General features: G+C 41.4%; 1 protein-coding gene across 4 annotated transcripts in view; it reads right to left on the bottom strand.

Moving 5' to 3' along the window:
* Positions 1-19810, bottom strand: part of dync2i1 (dynein 2 intermediate chain 1) — a 109474-nt gene extending 89664 nt beyond the window's left edge. For all 4 annotated transcript variants that reach the window (XM_072254024.1, XM_072254025.1, XM_072254023.1 and 1 more), the window contains exons 1-4: positions 19701-19810; positions 16426-16479; positions 13276-13786; positions 6110-6198 (exon numbers count right to left, since the gene is read on the bottom strand). In XM_072254024.1, the coding sequence (XP_072110125.1) occupies positions 6110-6198; positions 13276-13786; positions 16426-16479; positions 19701-19715 (669 nt within the window). In that variant the 5' untranslated portion in view covers positions 19716-19810. The remainder of the gene's footprint in view (positions 1-6109; positions 6199-13275; positions 13787-16425; positions 16480-19700) is intronic.
* Positions 19811-23299: the final 3489 nt, after the last annotated feature.

The following is a 23299-nucleotide window of genomic DNA, read 5'->3' on the forward strand; positions in this document are numbered from 1 at the left end:
CATGTCCTCAGATTCACCCAGAATGCGTTGCTCTGCCAACTCTCGAAGCTCTTCATTATTAAGGCTCCCACAACGAGAATGTAGTAACTTTTCAACATCGCCAAGAGAAACATCCTCTAATACTGCTTCATTGGCCAGTTCAGCGATGTTTTCAATGACTAATTCTGCCTGAAAACCTAGGATGTCGTTGCATGCTTCTGGCCATAGCTTCTTCCACACTCTGTTCATGCAGTTTGAAGTTGCAGGCCATTTTCCAGACATTATGGGTGAAAACAATCGAATAAATTGGCAAGGGAGCAAAAAGATTTACACACGGGGACGCAGAGCCGTTAACTAATACGTGATTGGCTGTGGGTGGCTCAGAGTGCATGTAAAGCGCCCTCACTGGCTGATTGAATGCTTACTGTAACGGCGGCCATTCAAGAAGTTTTAAGTGTTGTTTAGAATGATTTTTTTTTAATTTCAATAAAAAATTGAATAACTGAACTGTAATGAATCAGCGCTATGTGCGGTAGCGTTATGCAAGGTCTGAGTGTAGTATGGAAGGTAGACAGGTTCAGCAATGTATCAATCAACGAATCAATCAATTAATTTCTTTATTGAGATACAGCGCGGAATAGGCATTCCAGCTCTTTGAGCCACACCACTTAACAATCCCACGACTTAACCCTAGCCTAGTCACAGGACAAATTACAATGACTAATTAACTTAGCAACTAGTACGTATTTGGAATGTCAGTAGAAACTGGAGAACCCGGAGGAAACCCACATGTTCACAGGGAGAATGTACAAACTCTTTGCAGGCAATGTTGGTTAATGAACCTGGGTCACTAGTGTTGTAAAGCATTGTGTTAACCACTACACCACGATGCCTGAAAGATGGCAGATGTAGCCTGATCCAGCCTAATGTAAGCTGATGAATTTAAGAGTACTAATGAGGCAGGAATACACCTGTTGTGGTAGGCTATTAGGAAGTATTGAGGAACACAGGGAACCAGGAGTACAAGTGCATAGAATCTTGAAAATAGGAATACAGCATCAACACCTGGATAATAAAGATGTTTACATCAGGGTGCTCTTCATTGGCTACAGCTAGGTATTCAACATTATCCCCTCAAAACTCATCACTAGTCTCCAGGATCTGGGGCTCGAATCCGCCCTGTACAACTAGATCCTCAATTTCCTCACTGGCAACATCTTTGCCACACTCATCTTCAGCACAGGTGCATCACAGGGCAGTGTTCTCAATTCCCCTCTTTACTCACTTTACACCCATCATTGTGTGGCTAAGTACAGCTGCAATGCTATATTGAAGTTTGCTGATGACACTACTGTTATTGGCCAAATTAAATTTGATGACAAATTGACATATTCAAGATCAAGATTGTTTACTGTCATTCTTCAGTACAGGAGAATGATATAATTGTTATGCTGGATCCGATGCAGCATTAAAAAAATAACAATAAGCATATAGAACACAATAAAAAATATATATAAATATGAAAGCAATCCTATAAAGCACAATATACAAGCAACTGTCATACATATAGACTGATTGTATCTACATAAAGTGATGCTAGGTGATGAGTATGTTGGGGTGGTGGTATGGGAGGAAGACTGAAAATTCGGTTGAGTGCTACCATAACAACAACTTCTCACTCGGTGTCAGCAAAACCGAAGAGCTGTTATTGGCTACAGGAGGAAGAAGCCGGAGGTTCATCATTGAGGGTATGGAGGAGGGAGGGTCAGTAACTTCAAATATCTTGGCATTAACATGCTAGTGAGTGTAGAAACAGGATTATTTGGCAGATAAGTGTGTGGCTGAGAAGCCAGTGCAGAGGGCAGGGCTTTGGGTTCTTTGGGGATCATTGGGATCTCTTCTGGGCGAGGTATGACCTGTACAAAAGTGACGGGTTGCACCTGAACCTGAGGGAGACCAATATTCTCGTGGACAGGTTTGTTAGAGCTGTACGGGAGGGTTTAAACTATCTTGGCGGGGGGTGGGAACCGGAGTGAAGGGATTCAGGATAGGACTCCTGGTAAAAAGCAAAGATAGTGCAGTCAGACTGTCAGGAAGGGCAGGCAGATGATAGGACAAAACTGCAGCCAGTGGGGTGAGCATCAGTGCATTAGGGATGCAGAACCAAAAAAGGTCGTAAATATAGACCTCAAAGTGTTGTATCTCATTGCATGGAGTATAAGAAATAAGAAAAAATCTGAGATGCAAGGGGACTTGGAAGTCCTTGTGCAGAACTCCCAAAGGTTAACTTGCATGTTGTGTCGGTGGTGAGGAAAACAAATACAATGTTAGCATCCATTTCAAGAGGTATAGAATTCAAGAGCAGGGATGTGATGCTGAGGCTTTATAATGCACTGGTGAGGCCTCACCTTGAGTACTGTGAACAGCTTTGGGCTCCTCATCTTAGAAAAGATGTGCTATCATTAGAGAGGGTTCAGAGGAGGTTCACAAGAATGACTCTAGGAACGAAAGGGTTATCATACGAGGAACATTTGGTAACTTCTGGGTCTGTACTTGCTGGAATTTAGAAGGATGAGGGGGGATCTCATTGAAACCTTTCGAATGTTGAAAAGATGCTTCCCGTGGTGGGGGAGTCTAGGACAAGAAGGCACAGCCTCAGGATAGAGGGGAGTCCATTTAAAACAGAGATGAGGAGAAATGCCTTTAGCCAGAGGATGGTGACTTTGTGGAATTTATTACCACAGGCAGCTATGGAGGCCAGGTCGTTGGGTGTATTTACAGCAGAGATTAATAGGTTCTTGACTGGATACAGCATCAAAGGTTACGGGGAGAAGGCCAGGAAATGGGGCTGAGGAGGGAGAAGAAGGATCAGCCATGGTGGAGCAAACTCGATGGACCAAATGGCCTAATTCTACTCCTACACCTTATGGTCTTAACATATCAGAAGTCCTGTCCTGGGACCAGCACATAAGTGTCATCACAAAGAAGGTAAGGCGGTGCCTTAACTTTCCTAGATGTTTGCAAAGATTCAACATGTCATTTTAAACTTTGACAAACTTCTACAGATAAACAGTGGAAGGCATCCTAACTGGTTGTATCATGGCCTGGAATGGAAGCACTAATAACCAGGAATAGTAGGGGGTTGGGTTCAGAAGATTGGAAAAGTATGGATAAAGTAAAAGAGAAAAGCGTGGAAAAAGATAAAGTAAAAGCAAAAGATAAAAAAGAGAAAAGTAAGAGTGTAGTGAAAAGTCAAGTGCAAAAGAGAAAAAGATTATAAGATTTCAAAAGCACAATGTCTGTAAGGACACTTTATCTAAATGCCCATAGTATTCGAAACAAGGTCAGTGAACTTATGGCACAAAGCAGTACAAAGGGGTATGATTTAGTGCCCACAGAAACATGGTTGCAGGGTGGAAAGGACTGGAAATTAAATATCCAAAGATATCAAGTAATACGGAAGGATAGGCAGGAAGGTAAGGGAGGTGGGATAGTGCTCTTAATTAAAGATGAGATCAGGGCGATAGTGAGAGATGATATAAGATCTAAGGAGCAGAATGCTGAATCCATCTGGGTAGAGATTAGGAATAGTAGAGGAGCAAATAAAATCACTGTTGTGAGTTGTCTATCGGCCACCGAATAATAACATTACAGTGGCACAGGCAATGAACAGAGAAATATCTGAGGCATGAAAGAATGGAACAGCAGTTATTGTGGAGGACTTTAACTTTCACATAGATTGGTCGAGGCAGTCTTGAGGACTTCATAGAATGCATACGTGATAGCTTTCTTGAACAACATGTTACTGAACGTACAAGGGAACGTGTTATCTCAGATCTGGTCCTGTGCAATGAGACAGGTAAAATTAGTGATCTTGTCATTATGGATTCTCTTGGAAGGAGTGATCACAGTATGAATGAGTTTCTTATACAAATGGAGGATGCAATAGTTTGATCTAAAACCAGTCTATTATGCCTAAACAATGGAGACTACAATGGAATGAGGGAGGACTTCGCTATTATAGACTGGGAACACAGGCTATATGGTGGGACAGTTGAGGAACAAGGAAGACTTTCAAAAGGGTTTTTCACGGTGCTCACAAAACTACATTCCAGCTAAAAGCAAGAACAGTAAGAATGGGGAGAGCCAGCCTTGGATAACTAAGGAAATTTAAGAAGGCATCAAATGAAAAGCTCATACGTACAAAGCCGCCGAGAAACTGGAAGAAACTGGAAGATTGGAAAAACTTTAAAAAGCAACAAAGAACCACTAAGCAAATAATAAAGAACGGGAAGATAGATTATGAAAATAAATTAGCACAAAATAGAAAAACAGATAGTGAAAGTTTTTATAATTATATAAAGTGGAAAAGGTGGCCAAAGTGAATGTAGGCCCCTTGAAGGACGAAAAGGGGGAATTAATATTGGGTAATGAGGAAATGACTGAGGTTTTGAATGACTATTTTGTGTTGGTTTTCATGGTGGAGGACACATCTAACATGCTGAAGAGAGATAATGTGGATGCGATGGGAGATGAGGACATTGAAACAATAGCTATCACTAAAGAGGTAGTGTTGTGCAAACTTATGGGCCAAAAGATAGACAAGTCCCCTGGTCCTGATGGAATGCATCCCAGGGTACTGATAGAAATGGCGGAGGTTATAGTTGAGGCTTTAGTGAAAACTTACTAAAATTCTCTGGACTCTAGCCAGGTCATGGTGGATTGGAAGAAGGCAAAAGTCACGCTACTATTCAAAAAAGGATGTCGGTAAAAGGCAGATAACTACAGGCCTCTAGTTACTTTTAGTTACTTAACATCTGTCGTTGGGAAAATGCTTGAAGCTATCATTAAAGAAGAAATAGCGAAACACCTGGAAAGAAATGGATCCATCAGGCAAAGACAGGTCCTGTTTGACAAACTTACTAGACAAACTGTCATTCATCAGTACACAAGTGCTGCATCAGATCTGGAGTAACAAATCATTGTTACTCCAGATCTGATGCAGCATATAAATAAATACAATAAGCACCTTCTAACTCCTTAAAGCCTGTTCGCCATCTATAGTCTAAACCCAAGAGTATGGCAAAATATTCTTCACCTGCTTAGAAACAGTGCAGCTTCATCAGCACCCTAGAACTTAAACATCATGCAGCACACAGCAGCCCAATTCATAAGCACTCCATCCACGACCATTCACTCACCACAACACCAAAGCAGAGCAGCAGCAGTCTGTATCACCCATGGGATTGACTGCTGCAACTCACCAATACTCACCAATATGCCTTCCAAGCCCATGACCTCTACCAAGTAAAAGGTAAAGCAGCAAATTATGGAAGTACAGGTCAACCTTCACTAATCCAACTACCTATAACCTGGTTCCTTCGATAATCTGACACTGATTATGCTTAATGTTATCTTTCTGTAATTTGGCATTTTCACTAATCCGGCACTCCTCAGGTCCCAATGGTGCCGGATTAGTGAAGGTTAACGATTGCTTAATGTTATCCTTCTGTAATTTGGCATTTTCACTAATCCGGCACTCCTCAGGTCCCAATGGTGCCGGGTTAGTGAAGATCAACCTGTACTGCACTACCATCTGGAAGTTGCCATCCATACCACAGACAATCTTGACTTTAAAATATTCTGCCACTCCTTCACTGTCACTTAATCAAAATCCTGGAACTCCCTTCCTGACAGCATTGTGGGTACACCCACATCTCGAGCATTGCAATGGTTCAAGAAATCAGCTCGCCCATCTTCTCAAGGCCAGCAAGGAACAGGCCATTAAATGCTTGCTCAGACTATGAAGCCCACATCCCTTAAATGTATTACAAAGAGAACAACTGCAGTGAACCTGTGGGAAGATAAGTAAACAGCGCGGGTATAAATTGAGGACAGGCTGACCCAGTATACGTTCCCAATCTTACCTCCACCACCAGGGCACTTACCAAATGTAACTAGGAAATAGTAAAAGTGGTATTTTAATGTTTTCTCTTATGTGATGATAACTTTAGCCAAGGGTGAAAATACTCTGATAATCAAGGAATGTCTGATACACTGTAAAGGCAGAATAGCAGATCTAATAGAGCTAAGAAATAAATTATAAATATGTAAAAAGAAAAGAGCTCACATCAGTTGTTCTCCCTTCCTTTTCTTTTCGCTCCCTGTGTCTTCTCTCACTTTCTTCATATCTGTCATGTTTTGACAATTCCAAATTCCCTGAAACACAGATGGACATAGTTGCACAGGTTTCAACAACTGATCAGCATTTTATTTAAGACTTTAAGGGATAAAGGTAACTCTATACTGATATAATAACAGCCACAAATTCAAACCATTCCAACAATCTTTAGAGTAAGCCAGTGCCGACTAAATTCATGTGGCATATATCAGAAAGAATTTATCATTGTAAAAATAAGCACAACATTTTAATTTGATCAGATGATATGGCCAATTTTACCTTAAAAAGCACAATATGCATTGAAGATAGTGAGATTAAATTCTAAGACATGTTGATATCAAGGAGGAAGTGTTTGGTCTCCTGAAGAATATTAAGGTTGATGTCCCCAGGGCCAGATGACATCTATCCCAGGTTATTGAAAGAGGCAAGATTGCTGGGGCCTTGACAGAGATTTGTATGCTCTTTAACCACATGCAAGGTTCCAGAGGACTGGAGAATAGTCAATGTTGTTTCCCTTGTTTAAGAAGGGCAAAATGAACAATCCATGACAGTGTAGACCAGTGAATCTTACATCAGTATTAAGAAAATTATTGGTGTAGATCCATAGGATTTACTCACAACTGGAAAACCATGGATATATTAGTGATCAACACGCACAAAATGCTGCAGGAACTCAGGCTTGACCTACGAAGGGGAATAAGCGGTTGACATTTCAGGCCAAGACCCTTCATCAGGACACTTTGCGTTTATGTCTTACTAGGGATAGCCAGCATGGCTTTGTGCAGGACAGATCATGGAATCTAGAATGAAAGGCAAACTGCTAGGCAAGCACAGCTGATCAAGCAGCATCTATGGTGAGGCAGTGGGGAAGAAATTGCCAAAATTTCTTGCTGCCCTCTTTGACTGCTTGACACACCAACTACCTCCAGCAGTTTATTTTTTTGCTCATTTTTGACTAATTCAGATTTACCAATGACACAAAAATGGTAAGAGTTGTGGATAGTGAGGAAGGTTATCAAAGGATATAGCAATATTTCAATCAGTTGGAAATAGGGGCAGAGAAGCTGCAGGTGGAGATTAATCTTACAAGAGTGTGAGATGTTCAAAGTACATTTAGTATCAAAGTATGTTTTCTATACACAACCTTGAGATTTGTCTTCTTGCAGCATCCACAAAACACACGAGAACCCATTAAAAAAACACACAGAACAGAGACCATCAAATACCCAATTCGTGAAAAGAACAATCATGCAATCAATAAAAAAGTACAATAAATAAGTATCAATAAATAAAAAATAACATGAATCACAGAGCCCCTGAAAGTGAGTCCATAGCCGAAGAGCCAGTTCAGCGCTGAAGTGAATAAACCTCGCAGAGTAGTGGGCTGAACACCGGTTCATCCTTCACCCTCAGCCCTGACACCTTGACCGTTTTAGTTTGCCTCAGCTTTTAACTTGGCCAAACGTCAGTTTGTTTTTCGTGCTCAAGCCAGCCACTTCAATCTGACACCAAGTTCACTCCAGCAATGGCCAAACATCAGTTCATTACTTGCTCTTGAGTCCGGCCGTTTCGATCCAGCTGAGTCCACTCCAGCAATGGCCACCATGGCCGTACCTGCATTCTCGAGAGTCCAGTTCACCAAATCCTTCAGGATACTGCAAAATACCAGGTCGTACAGATGGTTCAAAAGCACAACACCCAAAGGGAAATTACAGATTGTGAATGGCAGGGATCGTAGTCCAGAAAATTGTAATTAACAGAAGAGTTGGTAGTTTTGCTTGCTGCCTGTAAACTGTTGTCATGTCTTGCCAGTGCTATTGCTGCATTTTTAGTAGTTAAAAGCACAGTAAATGGCAGGAACCTTAGAAGCACTTGTGTACTGAAGGACCTTAAGAGGATGTCCATAGCTTCTTAAAAGTAGCAACACAATAGGTAGGAAGGTAACACACACACAAAATGCTGGAGAAACTCGGCACACCAGGCAGCATCTATGGAAAAGAGTAAACAGTCAATATTTTGAGCCGAGACCCTTCATCAGGACTGGAGAAAAAATGATGAGAACTCAGAGTAAGATGGTGGTGGGGGGGGGGGTGGAGGGGAGGAGAAAATACAAGCTGGGAGGTGATAGGTGAACCGGGGGTGGGGGGGGGGGTGAAGTAAAGAGCTGGGAAGTCAATAGGTGAGAGAGATAAAGGGTTGGAGAAGGGGGAATCTGCTAGCACAGGACAGACAGCCATGGAAGAAAGGGAAGGGGGAGGAGCACCAGAGGGAGGTGATGGGCAGATAAGGCGAGAGAAGGAAATGGGAATAGGGAATGGTGAAGGGAGGGGGGCATTACCTGAAGCTTGATGTCCATGCCATCAGTTTGGAGGCTACCCAGATGGAATATAAGGTGTTTCTCCTCTAACATGGGTGTGGCCTCATCAGGGAAAGACATGTCTGAATGGGAATGGGAAGTAGAATTAAAATGAGAGGCCACTGGGAGATCCTGCTTTTTCTAGCAGACAGAGTGTAGGTGCTTGGCAAATCTACGTCGTGTCTCACTGATATACAGGAGGTCACACTGGGACACTGGGAGCACCAGATACAGTAGCTGAACCTGACAGACTCACAGGTGAAGTGTTACCTCACCTGGAAGGACCGTTTGGGGCCCTGGATGGTAGTGAGGTAGGAGCTGTAGGGGCAGGTGTAGCACTTGTTCTGCTTACAAGGATAAGTGCCAGGAGGGAGATCGGGGGGCGCGGGGGGGGGTTGGGGGGAGATGTGCTTGGTGGTGAGATCCCGTTGGAGATGGCAGAAATTACAGAGAATTATATGCTGCACGTGGAAGCTGGTGGGGTGGTAGGTGAGAACAAGAGGAACCCTATCCCTGGTGGGGTGGTGGGAGGATAGGGTAAGGGTAGACATGCACAAAATGGAAGAGGTGGTTGAGGGCACCATTGATGGTGGAGGAAGGGAAGCCCCTTTCTTTTAGAAAGGAGGACAACTCATTAGCTCTGGATTGAAAAGCCTTATCCTTAAAGCAGATGCAGCAGAGACGGAGGAATTGAGAGAAAGGGATGGCATTTTTACAAGTAACAGGTTGGGAAGAGGTATAGTCCAGGTAGCTGTGAGAGTCAGTGGGTTTAAAAAAAAATCAGTAGATAAGCTGTTTCCAGAGATAGTGACAGAGAGATCGAGAAAGGGGAGGGAGGTGTCAGAAAAAGACCAGGTAAACCTGAGGGCAGGTTGGAAGTTGGAGGCAAAGTTGATGAAGTCAACAAGCTCCGCATGGGTGCAAGAAGCAGCACCAATGCAGTCGTCGATGAAGGAGGGATATGACATTGCTCTTCATCAGTCAAAGCAAAGTATAAAGTTGTCAAGTCATGTCACAGTTGTATAAAACTTTGGTTAGACCATGTTTGGAGTATAGTCTGCAACTGTAGTTGGCACATTATGGGAGACCCTTTGGAGAGGGCGCAGAAGACGTTCACGAGAATGTTGCCTTGATTAAAAAGTATTAGCTATGAAGCTGGACAAACTTGAATTGTTTTCTCTGGAGATCTGGAATCTGACAGAAGTCATGATATGTATATAAACTCATATGAGGCATAAATAGGGGAGATAATCAAAGTCTTTTTCCCAGGATGCAAATGTCATACTAGAGGGCGTAGTTTTAAGATGAAAGATGATTTGCAGGCAAGATATTTTTTTTACACAAAGACCATAAGACCATAAGACATAGGAGCAGAATTAGGCCATCTGGCCCATTGGGTCTGCTCCGCCATTCAACCATGGCTGATCCTTTATTTTAAATCTCCTACTCAACCTCGATTCTTGGCCTTCTCCCTGTAGCCTTTGATGCCATGTCCAATCAAGAATCTGTCAATCTCTGCCTTAACTACAGCCAAGGACCTGGCCTCCACTGCTGCATGTGGCAACAAATTCCACAAATTCACCGCCCTCTGGTTAAAGAAATTTCTCCGCTTCTCTGTTTTGAAAGGACACCTCTCTATCCTGAGGCTGTGCCCTCTTGTCCTAGACTCTCCCACCATGGGAAACATCCTTTCCACATCTATTCTGTCTAGGCCTTTCAACATTCAAAAGGTTTCAACGAGATCCCCCCTCATCCTTCTGAATTCCAGTGAGTACAGACCCAGAGCCATCAAATGTTCCTCATATAACCCTTTCATTCCTGGATTCATCTTTGTGAACCTCCTCTTGACCCCCTCCAATGCCAGCATCTCTTTTCTAAGATGAGGAGCCCAAAACTGTTCACAATACTCAAAGTAAGGCCTCACTAGTGCCTTATAAAGCCTCAGCATTACATCTTTGCTCTTGTATTCTAGACTTCTTGAAATGAATGCTAACATGGCATTTGCCTTCCTCACCACCAACTCAACCAGCAAGTTAACCTTCAGGGCGTTCTGCACAAGGACTCCCAAGGCACTCTGCATCTCAGGTTCCTGGATTTTCTTCCCATTTAGAAAATAGTCCGCACATTTATTTCTGCTACCAAAGTGCAGGACCATTCATTTTCCAACACTGTATTACATTTGCCATTTTCTTGCCCATTTTCCTAATCTGTCTAAGTCCTTCTGCATTGTATCTGTTTCCTCAACACTACCTGCTCTTCCACCAATCTTAGTGTCATCTGCAAAATTGGCAAAAAAGCCATCCATTCCATCATCTAAATCATTGATATACAGCACAAAAAGAAGTGGTCCCAACACTGATCCCTGCAAAACACGACTAGTCACTGGCAGCCAACCAGAAAAGAATCCTTTCATTCCCACTTGCTGCCTCCTTCCAATCAGCCAATGCTCTAACCACGTTAGTAACTTTCCTGTAATACCATGGGCTTTTAACTTGGTAAGCAGCCTCATGTGTGGCACCTTGTCAAAGGCCTTCTGAAAGTCCAAATATACGTCATCTACTGCATCCTCTTTATCAAAGAGGGATAGGTACCTGGACCGCACTGGCAGGGAAAGTTGTGGGAGCAGATACAGTCGTAATAGTTAAAAAGCATACAGACAGGCACATGAATAGGCAGGGAATAGAGAGGTATAGACTATGTGCAGACAAATGGGATTAGCTTAAATTGGCATTAAGAAACTTAGCTGTGACTGCAGTCAAGAAAATAGAGCCATAAGAACAAAAGCTGAACTTTTAAGCCATAATGGTAAGAAATTGTCTTAAAAGGAAAAGGGCAAAGAACTTAAAATCATAAAAGATGCAACCAGTTTTAAAACAAAGGACCAACACAAATGAGTCTTACATCACCACATTTATCAGCCTTGCTCAATTATTTTCAAGCAAATGGAGGACCAAGATAACTTAATTCATGCAACACAGTATTGTTTTAAAAGATTTGATCTTTGGGGACCAAGAAAGGGTAAGAGAAGAATGGATAGTTATTAAGTACCATATGAATCAAGTTTAAAGCAATTTCATTCTGATGGCTGTTGGAGCATTTGATATGATGCAGTCTTGGTATTGAGGAAACAGGTCCATATTTTCATCATGAATGTCAGATTATTTTTCTTCAATCCATGTAAATCAAAGTAGCAAAATAAAATGAAAGCCTCTTTGTAATAAATGTTAGTCCGCCACCAGAAGAGTGTTGTGGAATCTCTCACATCTATCTCAGGAGTCAAACAGAGCTTTACTTTACCACATGAACAAAAAGGTTACAGATACAAATAATAAATGGATTTTATGCTCCATTCTTTACAGTGTGACCAACTCTCTTGGTGTCTTTGAAGGAACACCATGTCAAAGAGATCATCTGTAGAATTCTTCTCACTTAGGACACCAGAAGGCATTTGGGAAAGTTGTTCATTGAATACAGAGCTGTGATTATTCAGTGCAAATGAGTAAAAAGTTAATTGAAAGTTTGCAAAAAGAGAGTAATTGGTCTTAGGAAGCTAATTAATGCCATTCTTCAGGGTCAGTGCATTCAATTCAAATTTACATCAGTGATTTGGTTAAGAAATTCAGTTAAATGGCCAAAATTTACAAATGACTTCATATTTGAACAGACAATGAATTTGGAGTGGGCAGCTCAGAATCATAACATAAACTAGCAACTTACTGTAATTTAAAAGAATCCAGCATTTTTTGTTTTGTAAAGGCAAGCAAAAAGAAGTACACATTTGTAAGATGAACATACAACATTCATTTTGCAAATAGTTCAACTTACACCTATTCATCCTTGGAATGATGTTCCTGGAAAATCGTTACGCAGAATGCAAATACTATGAGAGAAATTACAGCAAGCCGGCACTTGCAACAGGAAAATTGTTCAGTGATTTAAATTAACATCAGTAAAATTTCAAGCTAATGTTGGGAAGATAGTCTTTCCAGAGTATTCAGCACTTGGATTGATTTAGACAGATAATGGAAGACACAACCTTGTCAAAAATAAACAGAATGCTGCAATGGGTAACCTGACAATAGTTCTGGATAAACAAGCTGGAAAAAAGCTGAATTAACTACTTAATCAAATAATAGGTGAACCAAACACAAAACAGGTAGTTAGAATTTCCCCCATTTTTATTCTTAATTTGGACAAATTCAGCCCCCCCATTCCTCAATCTGACCTTTTACCTCTTCTCACCTGCTTATTACTTCCCCCTGGATTCCTTCCTCCTTCCCTTTCTCCTATGGTCTACTCCCTTCTCCTATCAGATTCCTTCTTCTCCAGCCCTTGACCTTTACCACCCACCTGGCTTCACCTTTCACCTTCCACCTTCCAGCTCACCTTCCTTCACTCCCCCTTCTTTTTATCATCTTCACCCTTCCTTCTCAGTCCTGAAGAAGGGTTTCGACCCGAAACATTGACTATCTATTCATTTCCATAGATGCTGCCTGACCTGCTGAGTTCCTCCAGCATTTTGTGGGTGCTGCTTTGGATTTCCAGCATCTGCAGACCTTCTCATAATCATAGGTTGTTAGAAGGTTGGAACAACTCTAAAAAACTAAACAAATGATTTTTTTTCAAATAACAAGTTGGCTCAAAATATAACAGTTGCTTTATGGCATTCAAAGGCATTCATTAAAAATTGATTATTCTTGTAATGAAAAGTATAGTTTCTTAAATTTCCATTAACTTTCCACATTAAACATACAAGTACCTTTATCTTTTTTCTGCCTATGTTTAGATCGTTGTCCTCCATTTCCATCATTTTCTCTCCCAGTTTCCCGGTGTTTGTCTTGTTCTTTTCTCCAATCTCTTTCTTTATCTCTGTGCCTCTCAGGTTCATGTCCCCGCTTTGTAGATCTCTCTCTATTAAGATCCCATTCCTTACCCTCATCACGGACTCTGCGCCCTGAATGTTTCTCTCCTTCTTGACAAGCGTCTCTATCCCTGTCTTTATGTTTCTCACTTTCCTTTTCTTTTTTCCTTCTCCTGTCTTTATCTCGTTCCTCATCATTAACTCTTTTGCGTACTTTTTCATGTTCCAGGTCTTTATGTTGGTCCCCATCACTCTCTTTTTCTTTGCTTCGCACTTTGCCATTATGGCGGTCCTTTTGCCTATCTCGGTCCCTATCCCGATGTCGACGCTCCTCCAGCTCCTCCTCCTGATGCCTTCTCTTTGCTCTGGTCTTTTTATCACCATCATCCAGATGATCTCCTTGGGCAGCCTGAAAAGAGAAATTAAAAGTCAAAATTATAAATGAAAAGGCTGCATTTTCTATTAATTTTATACATATTGCATAAGTGAATAGTCAAATAATCAAAAGCAAACTCTACTCTGAATTCACAATTGACTGAAAAACTAAATGTCAGTCGAAATTAATAAAAACATTGTATAACACATCTTCCACATCCCAATAACTGACGCCTGTGCACACGATGGTTTCCACTGAAAGGAACTTGAGAATTACGAATCATGTTGATGACTAGCAGTGGTTCCGTGGAGAAGCGGAATTGGTCACAGCACGTTTGCTATCCACACCTTCTTACCATTAGGTGGAACTTAGGAGCCTGCTAAATGATGCCAAAGCACCTGAACTTTCTCTGAAGCACTGGAGCTCAATTCTGTGCAGCTATTACACCAGAGGTGCTCATGGCCAGCCCCTCAGCATTTAGCCAAGAACGGCCATCTCCTTGTTCCGGTTGCCAAATGAGAATGAGAAGTTGCAAGTGTTGGTCATTTTTTAAACTTTCATTCTACTGATCAACAACTTTTAAAATTAATTTCTATAACTTAGATGTTTGAAGTAAATATATGATATTCCAGCATTAGTTGTGTTTATTAATTAAATCCATTTCAGTTGGTTTTAAAGGTCTTTCATTATTTAGAAACAGTTGAATAAATCTTCAGCAAACTACCTGGAACCCAGATGCCACAAGCAGATCATTCTATTTCATCAAAAAGCCTAGCAGGAAGACCTGTGTTTCAATTGGAACGTGCTGTAAACATAAGGGAGTTACACAGCAGTTGAAGTGCAAGGAGCAGTACGGTAAAGCACAGTCTTGCCCAGTTATGTTCAGCTTTGCTGGATAAGCAATAAATATTGTCCAGGATGTTAGGTCACAACTTTCAATCAACATTCACCATGAGCATTAAGTAATCAAAGAACCACAGCCTGAATGGAACATTAATGCAAAATAAAATCCCAATTGTAAACATAAAATTGAAACAAATATAACAACAAAATACCAAAATCTCAAGTTGTACTCACATATGATTGGAATCTTTTATCCCTTAATTTTTCATTGCTTTCAACTTACACATATCTTATCAGTCTACAGAAAATGAAAGATTTCCACAGATATTCATTACTATCACATAGTTACAGTAACTCCACCATGGATGTTCCAAGCCCAGCTGAAAAAGAGCGAGCAAGCCCCTCTTGTAAAAACCTAAAGCTACAGAAACCTAGCTCCAAAGACCTCATGCCTGGATCTTTAATGGGAATAACTTGAAAGACTGGCCCAGGACAGAGGACTGTGGCGAACTGCCGTCGGCAGCCTATGTCCCAATAGCAGTGATGGGCTTAACAACAACAGTTAGATTGATAGCAGCTTCAGAAACAACTGTGCACTTCTCATCATTTAGCAGATCTTGTGTTCCTCTCTTAGTGAAATCATATAAATTAACATGGACTTGGGCCACTTGTGAAATATCCTGAATACGTTACACAGTGTTCCATGAGGTCTAATGAGTTTTAAATGCTGTACTGCTCAATGGACATCATCATCCAAAATAAAAGTAATATTTATTCACTGGATGGGAAAGGCAGTTTCCCGGAGCAAATAGCTTTCACCACATTGCATCCAGATATAATCGTATGGTCTGACACCAGCAGAGAAGTGGTTATTGGTGAACTCACAGTCCCCTGGGAAGGCAACATCGATGAAGCCCATGAGCGCAAGTTAACCAAGTATGCAGAATTAAGATCAGAGTGCAGAGACAGAGGCTGGAAGGTCTCATGCTATCCATTCGAAGTAGGTTGCCGTGGCTTTATTGCGTTCACTTTCCAGAAGTGGCTGCGTGATCTTGGCTTCACTAGAAGAGAGATCAAGTCAACCAGCAGGGCTGTAGCTGAGGCAGCAGAGACAGGATCAGCATGGGTGTGGACCAAGTACGTCCAGAGGGGCAGATAGTTGGACAGTGTATCCATTTTTTGCAAACCCTTCAGTAGTTGCATAGAAACCTGAAGAGTAGACTATCTGTTGGATGGAAGCGACCAACAACTCTGATAGAAGCAGATGCCAAGTTTTTAAGCTCACCAGTGGGAGGTGGTGCTTTAGCACTGCTAGCCCACCACCTCGAGGGAGTCTTGATCATAAGTGGGCCGAAACTCCTGAAGACAGGTGGCAGATCAACTGATGACCCCACTGGTGATAGCACAGGACAGTTAACATCTTACTCCAAGTATATTTTCAATTCTAATACTGTACTGGGATGAGTATTTTGAAATAATGGAATTTAAAGATGTCTTCTAAAAGATGTTAACTGTATTTCATCTTCAACCTTAACTTACAGTCCTTATATAGCCTTCTGTAAAATGCTTAAAGTGTAACTAAAGATTGTATTTGTCTTTCTAACATATTGACAGCTTGAGACTGTGCAACGGGATATTACAATTTCACTTAATCTGACATCAGCTTCAAAAAGTGGAGGCCTACATACTTAAGCAACATACTTAAGTTTCTACAGAAATCTCTTCCAAATATGGACCCTAAATCACCCAACATGAAAATGGCTAAAATTCAACTATTTCTACTTCTGATATTGTTCTATGCAGTATATTTTGTAAATAAAATAAATTACTTTAATATGCTTCAGCAATTCTTCTGTTTTCCAGGTATCTTCTTTGGTTTTCCCCTAAAATAAAAGTAAAATTGAACAAGTCTGAGACAATGAAACCTACAAATTCCAAAAAGGAAAACTACACCAAATGAATTTTCTAATGAATGATACACAGGATATCACGCACTCTCAGTCCACTCATCAAGACCTCAGTTCCCATACTCCCTTCAATTCACCAGAGCCCCAGTTCCTGTGTTCCATTTACCTGGTTCTGTTGGACATACTCTCTTTAAATTCACTGGGAAAAAAATATTATTTTACTGTATAACATCTAAGAAAAGACTATTAAAAGTATATTGGAATATAAATGGAAAAACACCTGCTCATCCAGTACCACCAAAACCTCAAGGGTGGCGGAGTGACAAGAGTTTTATTGCATTTTCCAATCAGTCACCTGCCTTAGCCATTCAATCACCCCACCACTGTCATTCTTTGGCTCAAATATTTCAATGTTCAGCCATTCCATCAAGCATCCATTGTAGACATCAATTCATTCAACATCCTGCTATCCATCTCCCACCCCCAAAGCAATTGCCATTACATCGAGTTGACAAAGCCACAAGTTTAAAAGTTTTGCATTTTCCTTTAAAACTTTTTAAAGATTAGACCAATTTATTATATTCACCACATACCATATATAGTAAATTACACCATATCTTTATCCTCTCACAAATGTTGCATTCCCCTCATATCAGAACGTAAGCAGCATGTGCAGAATTAGCATTTTTAACTTCTTACCCTTCACCCATTTATTTCCTCCTTCCCTTCCATTGCCAACAAAATCTTGAACTTATCTCCTGAAATCTTTCTACAAGTTCCTCTGCTGTTTAATCCTCCTCCCAGATGATCCTTTCATTAAATCCACAGCATCTCCTCCACTGCCTTAGCTTAACTTCCAATTTGCAAATGCTCCTGGATGTTTTACTGCATAAATAAGCTGATGTGTAAAGGAAATATATACAGGAGAGAGTGTCTGTTGCCACATTCCACAAGTATTCTGTTAAGTTAGAGAACCACTCCATTCACAGAAGATAGATGCTACATTTTATTATTGCTAAGTCAACACAATCAAACAGTGCTTCCTAGGCTAAGCAGAGGATAGAGCCACCAGAATGCATTTGGCAATTGGAATTCTTGGCTCTGCATGTGGTAACTACAGAAAGAATATTACCCAACATTTGGTTAATGTTTAATAATACCATTTACTTAGTTTTCACTGTGGCAAATCATTTATTTGTACGTCTGCATAAACATATCTTATACACTACACTATACATCTACCTGCAAGACTGCCTTAATTTTTGATCCTGAATATTTAAAAATTTGAATCTCCACTTCTGTTTGCCTTTTTAAAGAAACTCACCAACTCACCCATTTCCAAGTATTACAAAATCAAACATTCCATTTTCAAAAGTTGCCAATGTATAAGATAGTAAGAAAGGCCTTTACTTCCTTAGAAATTTGCAAAGATTTGGCATGACATCTAAAACCTTGACAAACTTCTATAGATGTTTGGTGGAGAGTATATTGACTGGTATGGGAACACTAGTGCCCTTGAACAGAAAATCCTACAAAAAGTAGTGAATGTATACCAGTCCATAAAGTCCTCCCCAGCATTGAGCAAAATCCATGGAGTGCTGTCATAGGAAAGCAGCATCCATCATCAGGGACCCCCACCACTAAGGTCATGCTCTCTTCTCAACTGCTGACATCAGGAAGAAGGTACAAAAGCCTCAGGACTCAAGACTCACACCACCATGTTCAGGAAATAGCTATGATACCTCTTGAACCAAAGGGTGCTTCACTTGCACCAGCTAAACTGTTCCCATAAGGACTCCTCATCTCATGTTCTTGATATTTATTGCTTAATTACATATAATTATTATTTCTTTTTCTTTCTTTTTGTATTTGCAATTTTTTGTCTTTCGTACACCATTTGTCTACCCTTTTGGTGCAGTATTTCGCTGATTCAATTATGGTTAGTGGATTTATTGATAATGCCCACAAGAAAATGAATCTCAGGGTGACATTTATGTACCTGGTTAATACATTTACTCTGAACTTTGAGAAGACCTTCAATTGCTGACTTAAACCATTTGCATCATCATGCATCTTCTTTTCTAGTTGGTTATTAACTAATAGATTCAGATTTATTTAATCACATGCACATTGAAACATACCGAAATGCACCAGTTGCATCAACAACCAACATGTGTTGGGGGCAATATGCAAGAGTCCCTACACATTCTGGCAGCAACATTGCATGCCCTGCAGCTTGCGCTGTTCACCCACTCACACACACAGACCTCTTTTGACTTGGTGCATTGCAGATCAATGTTCAGCACCAAATTTGAGAATTGCACATAAGCAATGAAAAATAACCAGTTTTAAAGAAGGTGAACATCTTGTTTTCTCTGATCCACAGATACCATCTGAGCTACAGATTATTTCCATTCAAAATTTCACATTATTTTCCGCTTTACAACAAATGAAATATAATCGATCAGATCCTTGATCAGTTTCAGAATCAGAAATCATTAACTGTTTACATCATACAGAGTCCACAGAGATTCATCTGAAGGTTCAGACATACTTTCAGGTAACCTGGAACAAACAACCTGCTGGAGGAACTCAGCGGGTGGATGAAGAATATGTTGACATTTCTGGTGAAAACCTTCCATCGGAGGGAGGAGAACTCTTTCCAAGTCTGCAGCGACTTAGCAGTGGAGTACTACAATATGAAACAAGAGACTGCAGATTCAGGGTTTTGACCTGAAATGTCGAAACATCCAAACATCCATCCCTTCCGCCCCCATACAGATGCTGCTCGGATTCGCTGAGATCCTCCAGCAGATTGTTATGTCTTTTCGATTAGTTAAAGAGACCGGTTATTAATCCCTGTGGATGCATTCACTCAGCAGGACTGCGAGAAATCGTGAATCAAAACTCTTTCAAAATAACTGAGTTTAGGAAAACTCCATTGCTGACAAAGAGACGGAACAAGATAGCAAATGCTGGGCATGTATTCAAGGAAAAAGATTGCAGACAGAGATGAAACGGGGCGACAGCTGCTCAGCTTTTATTCGGGCAGGAAGGGTTGAAATCAGGCCGCCAACCAAATATAGCTCCGGCCTGCTCCCCGGCAGCGACTCTCCCTCCACCCGACACTCACTGCAGCTGCAAAACTCGCCGCTCAGATTCGCTGGTTTCTACCTATTGACTGCTCTCCTTTTTACCTTACTCGGCTTCATAGTACCAGCCACGGCCGACGTTACTATGGCGCCAAAGCGGCACCCTTAGTTACCAGCTGGCTGCCATCTTGGTATGGTCGAGATTTTTTTCAAAGGCGCATGCGTCAAGTGAAGCTGTAACTATGGCAACTGCGTCGGGTGGGGTACCCATGACAACTGAGATGAAAGAGTTTGCAACCATGGCAACTGAGCGTTCTTGCCTTCCCCAGATATAAATGACGTCGACAGGGCTGAGCATGCGCGTCTCTGGGTGTCACATCGAGCGTCTCTGTGTGGCGCTAGAAACGTAAAATTATGCTTCAGATGTGAGTCATCCTGTGTAGATACATTAAGTAAAGGTAAAATCAACTGAAACCTAGGCACTTAAAAATAACCCAGTAACTGGGTTAAAACGCAAATTTTAAAAATCCATCAATATTGATCTGAGGGCAAACTTAGGAAGCGACAAATATACCAAAATAAAATTAACATTACTTATACGTGCTTTTATATAATGTAGTAAATTAGTGAAACTGTTGTTCATTAAGTATCTTGATTTGTCATTATCCAAAATAAGTCTGCTTTTCGGAATATGGTTTATTATTACTGACCTATATTGTGAAATTTGTACATTGCAAGACATTAAAACATTAATAAATAAATGGTGCTTCAAAAAATAATGTATTTATGTTCCTGGGTGCATAGATCGTTCAGAAATCTGATGACGAGGGGAAGAAGCTATAGCATTGAGTGTGTCTCTTCAGAGACCTGGGTGTCATTATACACCAGTCAGTGAAAGTGGGCATGCAGGTACAGCAGGCGGTGAAAAAGGCGAATGGTATGCTGGCATTTATAGCGAGAGGATTCGAGTACAGGAGCAGGGAGGTACTACTGCAGTTGTACAAGGCCTTGGAGAGACCACACCTGGAGTATTGTGTGCAGTTTTGGTCCCCTAATCTGAGGAAAGACATTCTTGCTCATCAGGTTGATTCCTGGGATGGCAGGACTTTCATATGATGAAAGACTGGATCGACTAGGCTTATACTCACTGGAATTTAGAAGATTGAGGGGGGATCTTATTGAAACATATAAAATTCTAAAGGGTTTGGACAGGCTAGATGCAGGAAGATTGTTCCCGATGTTGGGGAAGTCCAGAACAAGAGGTCACAGTTTTAAGGATAAAGGGGAAGCCTTTTAGGACCGAGATGAGGAAAAACTTCTTCACATAGAGAGTGGTGAATCTGTGGAATTCTCTGCCACAGGAAACAGTTGAGGCCAGTTCATTGGCTATATTTAAGAGGGAGTTAGATATGGCCCTTGTGGCTAAAGGGATCGGGGGTATGGAGGGAAGGCTGGTACAGGGTTCTGAGTTGAATGATCAACCATGATCATACTGAATGGTGATGCAGGCTCAAAGGGTCGAATGGCCTACTCCTGCACCTATTTTCTATGTTTCTATGTCTCCTGTACCTCCTCCCTGGTGGTGGCAATGAGAAGGGGGCATATCCCAGATGGTGAGCGTCCTTAATAATGGATGTCACCTTTCGAGGCTCCACCTTTTGATGATGGCTTCTATGGTGGGAAGGGCTGTGCTCATGGTGGTACTGGCTGAACCAACAACCCCCTGCAGCCTCTTTTGATCTGTTTTAAGTAAGAATGACCATCTTCTCAATAATGTTCTTCAGTTGCTATTTAGTAGGCTCTGTGGTGGCTGACAAAGCCAATGTTGGAACTGTGGACTTCTCCGCAAATGGGGAGGTCGTTGGTTTGTTAGTGAGAATGTGCGCTCCTTTCATTCTTACATAAGGTCTCCATGCGCTCCTGACGCTTGCCATCAAGGTTCTCAATACTATACTAAACGGTCCTTCTCTGCTTCAAATATTTAAGGGTTAAAGTTTCAAAGAAGAGTTAGTGGATGCTTCTTCAAGGAAACCTCAACAGCATCCTTGAATCTTCTCCTACATCCACTCGGTAATCTCTTCCCATGACTACATTTCAAATAGTTATGCAGTCTCATAAGTTTGATGTCACAAGGCCATGTTATTCGCATACCAAATTGACTGACTGTAACGAGACCTCAGTACAAGAGAGATTGGCACAGGAGAGAACACTGATATTAGTTTACTTACACTTCCAGTAATCCTCTGCAGGATTTTGCAGACACAGCATTTGTGTTTTTTTTTCCCTTGGTACCCTGAGATCCTTTCTGTAGGCTTACCAGGTCTCAGAAGTATATAAGAGACCTGGATCTCTGCCATTCAAGAGATTCTGCAGATGCAGGAAATCTTGAGGAACACACACAATGTGCTGGAGGAACTTAGCAGGTCAGGCAGCATTGGCCATGTTTTGTGTTGGTTTGAGGTCATGATCTTCAGTTTTTTTATCCCCCATCAGCCAAAGGCTATGTGTTAACATTTGTGGTGAATTTTGTTGCCAAGGTCTGCCTTCACCAGGAGATGCCTCCCAAGTTATGGGAAATACCACACACTCTCTAGGATCTCGCATTGATCTTGATGGTCAGAGGGCAGAGGTGGTGGCGGGTTGGGCTGCAGTTAGCAGATTTTTGTCTTGCATATATTTAGTGTAAAGCTCAAATTAAACATAAACGCAAAATACTCTGCAGTTGCTGGGGTCAAAGCAACACTCACAACACGCTGGAGGAGCTCAGCAGGTCGGGCAGCATCTGTGGAAACGATCAGTCAATGTTTCGGGCCGGAACGTTGACTGATCATTTCCACGGATGCTGCCCGACCTGCTGAGTTCCTCCAGCGTGTTGTGAGTGTCAAATTAAGCATAAACTCAACTTTTATAAGAAAGAACACAGTTAGTACAAAAACAAAAAGAAGTCAATTTTAGTGCTAAGTGATCAAAATGGTCATAGTGTTGCTAAATTTTAGTGATTAAAGTTGTGCTGGTTAGTTCAGTGATTCAATATAACATACAGAGAATGTATACAGTATGCAACCTGAAATCCTTACTCTTCACAGACATCCACAAAACAGGAAAAAAAAACCCCAAAGAATGAATGGCAGACAACGTTAGACCAACAGCTCGCTGTTTCAAGAACCAAATGATTGAAGGAAAGTAGCATGTTATTTCAGGCTTCTGTACCTCTTGCCTGATGACAGCCAGGAGAAAATAGTATACGCCGTGTGATGGGGGTCTTTGATGGATATGACCTTCTTGAGACAGTACCTTTGGTAGAAACTGCTGCTAGGGAGAGATGTACCCGTGAGGTATTGGGCTGAGTTTATTGCTCTCTGGCAACACACACATAATGGTGGAGGAACTCAGCAGGTCAGGCAGCATCTATGGAAAAGAGTATAGTTGACGTTTCGGGCCGAAACCCTTCATCAGGACTTGGCCCGAAACGTCGACGGTACTGTTTTCCATAGATGCTGCCTGGCCTGCTGAGTTCCTCCAGCAATGTGTGTTGGTGTGTGTTAGTGTGTATTGCTTGGATTTCCAGCATCTGCAGATTTTCTCCTGTTTGTTATTACTCTCAGGATTGTTTTCAGAGACCATGAGAAAGGGATGCTGAGGCCAAGATTGGTCTGGTAAAATGCATTGCAGCCTTGAGGAGCTCATTGTCCAATTTTTGCTTC

This window comes from Mobula birostris, chromosome 3 (assembly GCF_030028105.1).
Source record: "Mobula birostris isolate sMobBir1 chromosome 3, sMobBir1.hap1, whole genome shotgun sequence".
Classification (NCBI taxonomy): domain Eukaryota; kingdom Metazoa; phylum Chordata; class Chondrichthyes; order Myliobatiformes; family Myliobatidae; genus Mobula; species Mobula birostris.